We start from the raw sequence: 13,338 nt of genomic DNA, 5'->3' as shown, positions 1-13,338 counted from the left end.
ATATGAGTCATGTTCCCTTAGAAAGTCTTCCACGAAGGCATCCCTCAACTTAGGCAAATAACCATCATATGCTTTAACATATTAAAATAACCTAACCTACAGCAAAAATAGTACATTAAAATTAGCGCTCATTTGGCATAAATAAAAAATAATCGTTTGTTGTTCGATAGATAAAGACAAAGTACGGGTTGGTTATGTTGAAGCTGATAACAGAAGGGATGCCTTTGAGGAGAATTGTCAATGAGAAACTCGCTCGTTGTCGTATTACATATGGGAAAATCGCCAAACAGCCAATCCTTTCTCTGAAATTCGCCCTTAGGCAGGGTTATTTTTGTCTAGCAAAGCGCACGAAGAATATTTGCTAAGGGATGTCTCCGTGGAAGTCTTTTTTAGTTTTAGCCAAACCTGGTTCGTTCAACCCGGAAGGCAGGTCCGTTCCCCTGGAGTTCAACCGTGGAGGTAAGTCTTACTTCCTACCTCCATGAGTTCACCAGGGTCGAATTCCTTGTATTTAGCGTTCTTAAAAACCAAACATATTTTTAACTATTATAACATTCCTGATTATACCATAATGGAAACAAAAACCTTGCCTCTGATGATAGTGAAGAATTTCCTAAAATAAAGTCAAACTAATTAAATGTAATTCTTCTTACGTTTATCTTTTCCATACTATGACTTCCATTGGTCCTCGAAAGTTTGTTAACGTAATAATACAAATGGAATATGGTTTGCATTTATTCAGTTAAGGCAAATAACACGAGGTCTATCTTCCTAAGGGGAGGCGGGAGGACTAAGGGAAACTGGCTCCTACGTTACACATGGAGAAAGCCACGGCAATGCTCATGCACACAACCTGTTTGTCGGGATTAAAACCACAGACCGAACTACCTGTGTTCAGCAACTTTACTGTTGGGCCACTGGTGGGACCATTTTGAATACAGAAAATTCTTGATTTAATTTAAATGGATGTAAAAAAGGGAAAAAATGGAGTAATTTTTGTGAATTCAGCTAGCGTAATTTCAGGAAAATATTTAATACTTTTAATTAGATATTTAATGATTAACTTGCATTTCTGTTTAAATCAATCAGATTTAAAAGTAGAAAAACATATTCTTAAAAACTGGTTTTAAAATAGCTTGGTTTTTTATTCAGTAACGGAAATATTAAATTTGAAAGTTAAATACCTTATGTTTACTGAATGGCAACACGCCAGTGTGTTACCATTCAGTAAAGCATAAGATGCCATTCACGTATTTTGTTTCAGGCATGTCAACATACCAACGCGTGGAGATAACTATTCTAGTTGAGATACTAGCAACACAATGCTACCAAATCAAATGCAGATATTTTTCCGAAAACTAGGTTTAAATTCACAAAAATCCGTTTTAAAAATTTTTGATTCATAATATTCAATAACCGATACACAAAAATTTGTGTCAAGTCTTTATAACTAACTAAAAGGAAAAATTAGGAAAAAGTATTGAAAATTAGTGTGCAAGGAACATTTTAAATCTTTAATTAAAATAATAATTTGTTTTAAAAATTTTTTATTTAAAATAAATTGAAATTTTGATCATATTGTAACATCAGTTTATAAAATATATGTATATGTGTCAAATTTCTTGTTGAAAACACAAAAACTTAAAAAACTCATTTTTAAGTCCACCGTCCCTTTAAAATTGAATCTGCCTGTTATTGATTAGTAATATAAGCAATTTGAAGGCAATCAACGCAGCAATTTATTTATTTTTATTTAAATCTAGGATAACGGCTCCGCTCAGAGAATTCGTACGAGGTTGTGTGGTAGTTGGAATAAAAGGATAAACTTTAAAATAAAAAAAGTAAAATAAACAGATAAAAAGGTTTCAGATTTTAAATTACATCCACAGGGGCGTTTTTTTTAAACGCTTTGTGTGTTACCTTTATGTATAAAATATGTTCTACGTACTCAAACTATAAAACTTAGTTCAATAGCAAATTAATTTATTTCATTTTAGAGCATATCTTTAGAATTTCCAATACACAGTCTCGCGCGCTGGAGATAAAAATTTTTTCTTTTCCCCTCACAGTGTTGCCATTGCTCACTTTGAAATCATTTAGTTTTTTAATCAAAAATTCCTTGAAGTGTTACAAAATATGAAATCGATAATAAAACAAAATTTCAAATTCAAATTAGGGCTTCCACGTGCCTATATTTATAGAAGATTACGTTATTCAAATTTTAATGATACCGTTGTTTTATCAGAATGCGAGAAACATACATACATTTATGCAGATTCTTCATTATTTAATTTCTTTAAAAATAAGACAGGGTGATAATATAGGGTGGCAACGATTTGAAAAAGTGATACAGCATTTTAAAGTTTTCAACGCAAAATGCTAAAACGAAATTGATAGTCCTTCAGGGCAAATTGTCCCTTTGGACTAATAAGAGGTAATTTTTTTTTTTATTGAAACATATTCGATCTACTTATAATACTTGCAATACTTATCTACTTACAATACTTTTACTTTTTTGTGTTTGTTATAAACAACATTTATCATTTTGTTTTCCGAGATATATACGTAAAAATGTTTCGACTTTCCTATTCGAGAGCGGCCCACCAGCGGCCGAGCGGTAACGTCGCTGAACACTGGTACTTCGGTCCGAGGTTCGAATCTCGCGAACGGGCTGGCTACATAGGCGTTTTCGTGGTTTTCCCCATGTGTAACGTGTATACGAGCCAGTTTCCCTTAGAAAGTCCTCGACGAAGGCATCCCTCCCTTAAGGCAGATAGCCCTCGAATGCTTTGCCATAATCTAATAAAACCAAACCAAACCAAACTAAACCTATTCGAGAGCTAGCTACGTATAGCTGACCGTGACAAAAAGGAGTCTTTTGAGTGTTTTAAAGTGAAATGGCTTTGAAGTTAATGCCGCAAAGTTTTAAAGTTTGTCCTTGTGCTTTGTTAATTAAAACATTATTGGCTAATTTGATTGGAAATTGCAGTTTTAAATTAGAATGGCAACTCAGATATCAGTGGTATTCTGGGCATAAATACTATGTATCCTTTCCAGTCATAAGTTCGGCTTCGATGATATTATTCGATAGCTGTTTGGCGACCATCCATGTTCCATTACATAGTTTGGGTGAGTTGAGATTTCTGAGCAGTATCTTCGGAGACCAGTTTTCAGTCGGAGGCAGTGCAATGGCAAAGAGTTTAAAGATTGTGTAGGGAAGTTAACACTTTCTTCAACGTTTACCATCCTGTCAATCGATTTACATATTCTCTCTTTACCGGAATTTTCTTTTGAATATTAAAGTTAATATTGTCAATAATATTATTATTAGTTGCCAAAATTTCCGTTTGAAATAGTCACTCCGCATTGGTATAGTTGCGAACAATGTTTGGATAAATTGGGTCGATGAGTTCTTTTCCAGTAGTGGCTACGTAACAGAAATCGCTGTTGAGTTCAATGAGGCTGGTCGTCTGGAATGCTTCATTTGTTAGGTTGTACTGTTTACTTGACCTTGTCCGCGCTTCTCGTATTTTTCATGGCTGGCTTGCGTTCGTAGTCTTTTACTATAAGGTTGTGTAGCAATTCTTCATTCTTCAGTTCATTCATTTCGTTCTTCTTCGGTTTCTGTGCTTCTCACGGTGCTCATTCGCCTTCGTTGGGAACGTAAACGTGATTCGCGCTCTTCGCTGTTCTTTATGTTTTTGGCTTTTTGCTTCAGAACTGGCAAGTCCGCCTGCTCTTTTATGTTTCGGCATTGTATAAAATATAAATCTTTTTTTTAATTAAGAAATGCACTAAGTACACTTTATTTTCGATTTATGTTCCGTTACTGTATCACTTTGAATACTTACACATCACTGTTTGTTTTTATTCACTGATAAGAAAGTGATGTTTGAACCCCGACGGTTTAAATGTACCGTAAGGTATTTTTCATTCTTTTAAGCATAACATTTTTCTTAAAATCTATATTTTTGTAGTGCAACAGCTTAGACTTTTATAAAACAAATTCATAATCAAAATCGCTCTTGTTAGTTATCGAAAAATAACCAAGACGTGATTTTTGCGTAAATGTCACTAAACTATACAGATTGCTATTATCCATCACACTATGAATGTTTCTTTCATGCGAAAGTGTCCCTTTTTCGATTTCTATGGAACTGTCGTGTGTCGAAATACTATCAGAATCTTGTCAAGCGAGCTTCTGAATGTAAACAAAGAACACCCCATCTGGTGACCCAAGCTTCAAAGCAGTGCTTCACTTTTAGCGCGGGTTGGCCCCTCCTCTCTTTCCTACCTCCAAGGCAGAGGATGGGGGGGAAGCAATTTTCGGGAGTATGATTCACCACCTGACGTTGCATATAAGGAAGAAAAGTTGTTTATTTAGTTTTGGCTTTGGTACAGGGAAAACATGCGTGTTCATTAAAAACAAAGGATTAAAAAAAAAAGCACTAAAAGCAAAAAATAAGCACTAAAAACAAAAAAAATAAGGGCTTTAAAGAAAAAGTAAGCACCTATAAGGGCCTTTATATTTTATTTTCAAATATAAGGACTTATAAGCACTTGTAAGGACCGCTACGAACCCTGTTCATAGCACATTTTGCAACTGCTCAGCCCCATTTTCACAGGAATGTACGAGAGCAGAAAAGTGTGTTCCAACAACCCTGCATCAGGAATTCTTAAACGTATACTGGTGTGCTGCTTTTGAAAGTTTTGTAATTTTCTGATTGAATTGTATAAAGCGTAAGTGCGAAGAAAATAATGCTTAATCACAGAGCTAAAAAGATAAAAAAAGGGGGTTAGTAGGAGGGAGTGCAACAGCAGACAGGCAGACTGCGAACCTGAAAACCTTAGCAAACCGTTTTGGGCGAGCCAAACGGTTTCTGTCGAATATAATTTCAGACTTTTTAGTTTTCATTTATTTATTTATATTTTTTCAAAGGAAGGTAGTTTTCATTGTACTGTGGATCTTTTTTTTTTCGTACCGAAAATAAAAGACCCTTTTGCTTGGATCGAGTTTACTATAAAATCAAAGCTAACTTAAATTTGGAATTTTTACCTGATTTTATACTTGACACTGACGTTTCTTTTGACATTAAAAAATAATTCACTAATTTACAAATCGCAGAATTACTTAGCTCATGAGTATATTGACTATTTCAGAGGTGAGGTAAGAATAAACCAATAAAATTTATTGAAATGCATCTCGGTTTCAGATTTAAGTTTTTAAGTAATTAATTGTAGGAATTAATTTTACTCGCTGCTTAAAAATTAAGAAAATGTAATTTATTAATTACCTACGATGAGTTTTCAGTAAGTTTCATTTGAATTAGCAGCATGAGCTTTTACACAAGTTGTTCTTCTACGAAAGTAAAATATCGGACAATAAATAAATGCTTTTACTTATTTATTTTTTCTTTGTTGTAAATTCTTCTTTAAGGATGTTTGTTACCTTGGTGGAAAATATCAGCATGTCTACTTTTTAAAGATCAGAATTCAAAGGAACCAGATCACAAATTTGTGCTTATAATTGTTATTTAAATTTATTTCATGAATTAAAAAAAGATAATTTTTTATACTTGTAACGTTTGAGAAAAAATAATTAACACGAGGTATGAAAAAAGAATCGTCTGAAAACGTGTACTGAAGAAATAAAATAATTCCTATTTTATCGTAAGAAAATATTTGTTATTTTTAAATTTTCAGTATGTTAAAGATTGATATTTTATGAAAATGTATTATATTGGTTAATTTTAATATTCGGGGTCATAACAAAGTTTTTGTCTTTATAATTAATATCGCAGGAAGATTAAAATACATTTTATTAATTTTACAAGAATAATTTATGTTGTGAATATTCCAAACATGTAATATTAAAGAATATTTGTTTCTGTCGAATAATGTGAGTGAGAATATGTATTTGGCTACGGGAAGGTTACCTTTAAAATTAATTTCATTGGTTAAAAGGCTTTTTTACAAAAAGTAGACAGTTATTTTAAATGGTTGACTCTGTTTCAAACGATTCACATATACCTTGAAAAGATGACACATACTTTATGTGGTATAAGTGTTAATGGTGGTTTATAATAGAGCTAAATAGACAAAGGAATAAAAGGGGGGTTGGTAAGAGGGAATGTAACAGACTCTTAGACTGCGAGCTTAGCGACAGCATAAAAACTTTAATCCTCTTGGGCGACCGATAAAATCGTAATTCTTTCAGAATTTTGATTGCTATTGCTTTTATTTTAAATATTTTTCACCATTATTTGCAGCTACATTGAATATTTTAGAATATTATTTCCGGGTGCTTTTCGCGTGTGAAAATACATGGTACTAAATTAAAATTTACTTTTGATTTATTCATAACTAAATTATAAGTGACCCTTATGGTTACAAATGTGTTGAATCTTTACATTTCATGAGTTAAATGCGTATTTGCACGGCATGAATTGCGGTAGGAGGAGTATTTAGTCTAAAAGACTTTGACTCCTAAAGTAGTTACCCTACGGGGTATGTCGTAGTGGGGAAGGAGATCCACTTTATGATTTTAAAGTGGAGAATTTTTTAGTCCTAGTTGTAGAAAAATGCAATTATTATGGTAGTTCTGCTCGTGCTGATGTGCTGTGCATTTGCAGCAATGAATATAACAAAGTTTTATCTGTGGCGCCCTTCGTTGGTGAACCTATAAAATAAAAACCATTTAAAGTTTTGAGGTACAATCGTATAATGCATTATATAAAATAATGTAATGTACTAAATTTTGAAGCGAAATTTGCACAATTTATTCTTCAGATCTGAAATCATAACTTAGTATTTATAGGAATAAGAAAATCTTCTGTAGTTTCAGAATTGCTATTACGGCGATGTAGAAAATATTAGTAGAAAGTTAAAAAAATATAAAAATATCAATTTAAGTAGATTATGAGTACAAACACATCAACAAAAAGACCTCATTTAAACCGTTATTATTTTATCTGGCGTTTAAAAGATAAATTTTTGTTTTATTCGGCACAACGAAATCCATCCTTTTTAAGCTACCTAGATATATGCGAAATTCCACGATTCTCTGACCGTCGCAAAGACTTGGATTTCAGGTCTTTGCTTACATTTTTCTTTTAAGCAGAAATATCGGTTTCGCTTTGTCATACTACATTCTCGTCGCAAAATGCGTAAGATGTTGGGTCATGCGACGTCGTTTTGAAATGCGTTGTAAAAGTGCACCTGTAAATTTCATTCTAAATAAAAAAATAAAATAAAAAAATTGAAATAATAATAATAATAATAAAAAAACGCAAGTTCAAATGCTTTATTTTACTCATTTATACATTTTTGTAATTTTTCACAATTTTATTTAAAATACTGTAATTTTATGTTTGCTATATACTTTATTATTATTCGACACCATAAATATTGAAGAGTATACATATTCACTTCTAACAAAATGGCTGTTATAACTGAATACAAGGACAGAGAATGGAAAAATATTCACCAAAAGAAATTAGGAAAAAACACGCAAAAAATAAGTTAAAGAATATATATATTTCTCACTTACGTATTTTTTAAACCAAGTGTTTAAAATAGTTGTTAGGAAAAAAATATACAATTATAATGAGTCCTAGATTGATTTGACATGTCCAACTAGCAATTAATAATAAAAGACACAAAGAACTTGTTGAAAGAACTAGTTGATTTTAAATCGCTTAATTTGGTTATCAGTAAGAGGCAGGTTATATACTGTAAAGACTGGAGAAAAAAAAAGTATTTTATGCTTCGCCGAATGGAAACAAATTGGAGCGTGAACATATTTCTTTGAAATTGCTGGTTTTGATGAAATTTGAAAGACAAATATCATAAGTCTTGCAGAGTGGCCATCTATTGCTTTGAAATCGCCAAGTTTGTTAATGAAAGTTAGTGCAAAGTATTAACTTTGCAAAAAGTAAATCTAAAAACTCGAAATTCGATGCGCACGTGACCAGGTGTATGATAATATGTAGTCAAAACGGTGATCGTGAAATTTTAAATTGCCTTACGTGTGTTAAAATACTGCTAAGATTTTTTAGCAAATATCAATTTTAAAATTAGGTTAAGGCTTTCCATTTTGTTCTTTTTCTTTAATAAACATTAATTTATATTGCATTTATAGTAATTACGCACATGCTATTTAAAAGGAAAGATTCAATAGAGAGTTTCTTGCAAAACTGATATCTTTTTTAATGATGTAGTATAAAAATTGTCATAATTTTAAATAGTTTTAGTATTAATGTATTTAAATACAAGGTTATTTATAATTACATGACGTGAAACATTTCAGTTTTTTAATGTGTCAGATTTGTTTCACATACAGCTTTGCGAATTGAGCAGACATTTATTTATGTGGTATGCCAAGATTTATTTGAATGCCACGAAAATGCCGTAGATGCGAACAAAAAGCTGGCTGATACCACAGTTGCATGAAAATAATGGCAGATTCCTCTTTGAAGTCTCAGCTTGTCCTTCAATACGAGAGAAAGTAATATCGATATGTTTTCCAAAGTATCAAAATTTGCCACAAAGCAGAGATGGTTGAGGAAAGTATCTGATTTTCAGTTTGCCACTGTAATGGGATGCAGGAGTAAATATAAGGCACTTTATGAAACATGCTAAGCCTAATTTTTATATTTTTTTGGTTGCTTTAATTAGAAATATTCTGTATTTTAAAAGCGGCATTTTTCTTCTTCATTTTTTAGCAGTTTCTTAAACCACTTGGAATTTCTCTGATATAGGGGGCTCCACTGCTGCTTCTACAGGATGAGCTGGAAAAGAAAAGAATTTTACTTACAAAAAGTGTTAACTGTATTTTGGATAGCTAGTCCGTAAGACGTTTGGCCTCATCTGGCCGCAACACTACCAGGCATTGATTCAATAATTTTCTGGAATTTTACATCTTTCCCCTAAAGTTTCTCAATAGGATTAAGTCATTTAGGGTTTCTAGGTAACTAATTCATGACGCAGAAGTCAGAGGCATGGTGATGTCAGCATGCAGTAGGCAACTGGGACCTGTGAGAGGTGCAATTATCTTGCTGGAATACTGAATTTCCGTATGAAAGACAGGTGACGGAGGATGGGAACGCCTGAAGTTTAACAGAGGTTAACAGGCATATGTTATATAGCCCTACAGGGGCAACTGTTGAACATCTAGTAGTTGAGGTACATTTGCATTAACTTGTTGATACAGGCATGGTTAAAGAAACACTTAATAGGTTATATAAATGGATAGAGAAGATTGGCCAGCAACTCCACGTACCGAAGCATACGGAGGGAGATTGATACAAGTAGCAAAACACCGAAATAGTGCCAAAGAGAAAACAGCCCAAACCATGATTAAGTCGCCATGGCCTGGCATGCAGGATCCATTGCTTCATGAGCATGACGCCTTATTCTGAGTGTGTCGTCGTTTTTAAGACTGATTACTTCCTCATACCAGTTTCCAGAGTATTCCAGAGTCCATTTTCCGTGTTCTGTTGCTCAGGGAATACTCGCAGCTAGATCAACATACACAGAGCAATGGTTCTTTCTTGGGCACCCGAAGCACTTATGAAGAAATGTGGGTCGCATAGTCGGTTTACTGACTGAGCTGGGTGATAATTTAAGGTAATGTTTGGCTTGGCTGGCAATGCAGAACTGGGGTGAGACGTCTTTGGAATTTGCTCGCTTGCTATGTATTTTCTTGCTAACCCGGTATTCGGGGAAAAGTATTTGACAATGTCAACCCTATCTCTGTGACACTTTAGGGAACGGAAGAGCAACGTGTGTGGAAAGCGTCGGTGATCAAAGGTGTGTAAAAATTTGAGTACCATAGTACTAGATACACAGGGGTTATCTTACGAAATAAGAGAGAGGGAGGGAGGGAGGGAGTGTGTGTGTGTGAGTGGGAGAGTGTGTGTAAGTGCGAGTATGCGAGTCAAAGAGTATGAGAGTGCGAGAGCGAGAGAGAATGCCTGTGAGTCAAAGAGTTAGTGTGTGATTGTGAGAGCAAGAGAGTTTGTGAGTGCAAGAGTGCGAGTGTGCAAGAGAGACTGTGTACGTGCCAGAAAGTATGTGACTGAGTGAGAGTGTGTGTGGGTGTGAGGAGTGTTTGAGAGAGAAAGTGCAATCACACACTCTCTCACAGTCACACACTCTCTCGACTGTGAGAGAGTGTGAGCGAGAGCTAGAGAAAGTGGGAGTGTGAGTATGAGTGCAAGAGAGAGAGTGAGTGGGTGCGAGAAAGTGTGTGTGTGCACGAGTGCGAGAGTGATAGAGAAAGAGCGAGTGAGAGGATGAGTGGAAGAGAGAGAGTGAGTGTGAGGAACGTTTGAGAGAATATACTCTTTCTCGTGACACACAGTCTTTCGCACTCCCTCTCCCTCTCTCTTGACTGCAAGAGGGAGTGTGTTTGAGTGTGCGAGACAGAGTGCACTCTCTCTAGCACTCACACACACTCGAGTGCGAGTGAGAGTTGAGTGTAAGAGACAGTGAGTGGGTGTGAGGAGGGTTTGAGAGAGAGTACTCTCTCTAGCACAATCACTCTCGCTCTCACACTTTCTCTCTCTCTCTCTCGAGTGCGAGAGGGAGTGAGTGTGTGCAAGTGTGAGAGCAACAGAGAGTGAGTGAGAGTATGAGTGCAAGAGAGTGAGTGGGTGTGAAGAACATGTGAGATACTCTCTCTCGCTCACACACCTCTCTTTCACTCCCCCTCTCTCGAGTGCGACAGAGTGCGTGAGAGAGTGTGTGAAACTACGGAAGAGAGAGTGCACGTGAGTGAGAGTATGAGTGCAAGAGAGAGAAAGTGAGTGAGTGAGTGTGAGGAGCATTTGAGAGAGTATACTCTCTCTCGCACTCACACACTTTCTCCACACTCTCTCGGGTGCGAGAGAGTGTGGAGAAACATTTATATGCGAGAGAGTGAGTGAGAGTAAGTGGATGTAAGGAGCGTTTGAGAGAGTATACTTTCTCAAACGCTCCTCACATCCACTCACTCTCCCTCTCGCACATACACGCACACTCTCTCTCTCGCAGTGTGAAAGAAAGGTGTGATTGCGAGAGACAGGGAGCGTGTGGAGAAAGTGTGCGAGAGTGCGAGAGAGAGTATACTCTCTCAAACGCTCCTCACAATCACTCACTTTCTCTCTCTTGCAGTCATACTCTCACTCACTCTTGCTGTAGCACTCGCTCACACTCACAATCTCTCTCGCACGTACACTCTTCCGTAGTCTCTCACACTCTCTCTCGCACACTCACACACACTCCTTCTTGCACTCGAAAGGGGGGAGTGAAAGAGAGGTGTGATTGCGAGAGAGTGTGTTAGCGAGAGAGTACCCTCTCAAACGTTCTTCACACCCACTCACACTCTCGCACTCGATCGAGTGTGAGAGCAAGAGAGTGTGTGTGATTGTGCTAGAGAGAGTGTACTCTCTCTCTCTCAAACCCTCCTCACACCTACTCACTCTGTCTCTTGCACTCATACTCTCACCACTCAATCTCTAGCACTCGCACACACTGTCGCACTCACACTCTCTCTCACACGTACATGCACACTCTCTTTCGCAGTCTCCCACGCGCTCTTTTTCGCACTCACACACTCTCACTCTCACACACACTTTCTCTCTGCCACTCACGAACTCTCGCGCACTCACACACTCCCTCTCGCACTCGAGAGAGAGAGTGTGTGAAAAAGAAGTATGATTGCGAGAGAGATAGTGTGTGAGTGCGAGAGACAGAGACTGTGGGTCGCGAGAGTTAGAGTGCTAGAGAGAGTATACTCTCTCAAACGCTCCTCACACCCACTCTCACTCACTCTTTCTCTCACACGTATACGCACACTCTCTCCAATTAGGAGTAGTAGATGTATTATACCAAAAATAATAAACAACAGAAGAACCCGCATACTGTAGATATAGGAACTTCCGATTCCGACATTGAAGAGAGTGACAATGAAGATAATGACAAGGTACAGGGTGATTATAATTAAAGTTGCGATTTCAGAACACTAACTTTAAAACTACAGGTCAGAATGACTTGATATTTTGCCAGAACAATCGAGAGGCAATGAAATTTTGTTTGGCGAAGGGAAAAAATAGTTCCAAAATGTGGCTACAGACTATGCTAGCAGGGGTAAGACCTAATCATTAACCACACGAATGTTGTTAGCCAAAAGAAAATAATAGACTCCAAGGTTTAAGACAGGCAAAAAGACATGTTTACAGCGAATAGTTTAAAGAATACGTGTGTACAATGATAATGACAAGAGAAAAAGGAAGAGCTTCATGAAAACAAACGCGCATAAGTTGTTCGATATGGTGTCCACCTTGTTCCGCTACTAGTTGGAAGTGCAAAACTACATGTTCCAGTACAGTTCCGGAGGGTATCTGTGCTGATGCTATGAATGTGGTAAGTGATGGTTGCCTTCAAGTCGGCCAGATTCCCAATCTACCGACTGCAAACAATACTTTTCAGGTATCCCCCAAAGCCAAAAATCACATGGGTTTAGTTGGGCGAATGTGGCGGTAAAACTGTTGGAAAATGGCAGGTTATGATTTTATGAGTGGTCAGCAGTTCCTTCATAGAAGTAGCAATGTCCAGAGGAGCACCATCTTGCATCTTGAGCAAACCACTGATGCTGCTAAATTGCCAGAAGGACATGGTTAAGCAGTTAATGAGCCCTGCAGATGTGATCTCGAAGAAGAACGGACCTATGACAAACGTTGCCATTATTCCGCACCACAGTGACCTTTTTAGACTGAAGAGGTACTCGCTGTAGCGGGAACGGATTCTTGATCACCGATATCCTGCAATTTTGAGTATTTACAGAACCTTGCAAAACGGAATGGGCTCCGCCAGACCACAGAATATTCCCTGGCCATCCACTCTCCACTTCCATCCGGGCAAGAAATCACTGTGCAAACGATTCACATGTTTCCAGGTAAGCAAGTAGAAAGTTCTGCACATGAGTTAGCTTGCACGGATAACAGCGCAAGATGTTCCACAGGACATTACGCACCGTGCTGACAGGCATATCCAACATTCGTCCAGTTCCCCATGCACTGCTGATTCCTGTATCACTGTTCGTCTATTCTTGGAACTTTGTAGCCACATCTTCCACTATCGCAACTGGGTTTCGTCCTCTACCTCGTTTCACGTTAAATAAATCTGTCTCTTTGAATTTATCCATCAGTTTTCGCAGGCCGTAAGTGGTTTTGGGGGCGAATTTTATGCCCTTTAATGTCCAAAACTTCCTGATAGCTGTTAATGCAGAGTCACCGTTCTGATAGAAAAGTTTCACGAGCAGAGCGCGATCCTTCATTGTCAGTCACAATAAAGCAT

The 13,338-nt window shown here is 36.8% G+C and overlaps 1 protein-coding gene and 1 long non-coding RNA gene across 4 annotated transcripts in view; one reads left to right on the top strand and one right to left on the bottom strand.

Moving 5' to 3' along the window:
* Positions 1 to 13,338, top strand: part of LOC146997000 (uncharacterized) — a 28,347-nt gene that overhangs the window by 12,421 nt on the left and 2,588 nt on the right. The gene's annotated exons all lie outside the window — the stretch shown is intronic.
* LOC118203841 (uncharacterized) overlaps positions 7,280 to 13,338 on the bottom strand; it is a 29,173-nt gene continuing 23,114 nt past the window's right edge. The window contains exon 5 of one of the 3 annotated variants that reach the window (XM_085816409.1): positions 7,280 to 8,789. In XM_085816409.1, the coding sequence (XP_085672535.1) occupies positions 8,778 to 8,789 (12 nt within the window). In that variant the 3' untranslated portion in view covers positions 7,280 to 8,777. The remainder of the gene's footprint in view (positions 8,790 to 13,338) is intronic. The other 2 variants (XM_085816408.1, XR_015041048.1) reach the window with 2 other exon arrangements.

The sequence above is a fragment of the Stegodyphus dumicola genome, chromosome 5 (genome assembly GCF_044657685.1).
Source record: "Stegodyphus dumicola isolate Sdum_Otavi_A_Nest chromosome 5, ASM4465768v1".
Taxonomy (NCBI): domain Eukaryota; kingdom Metazoa; phylum Arthropoda; class Arachnida; order Araneae; family Eresidae; genus Stegodyphus; species Stegodyphus dumicola.
The sequence above is the reverse complement of the archived record's forward strand: the minus strand, read 5'-3'. Positions and strand labels throughout refer to the sequence as shown.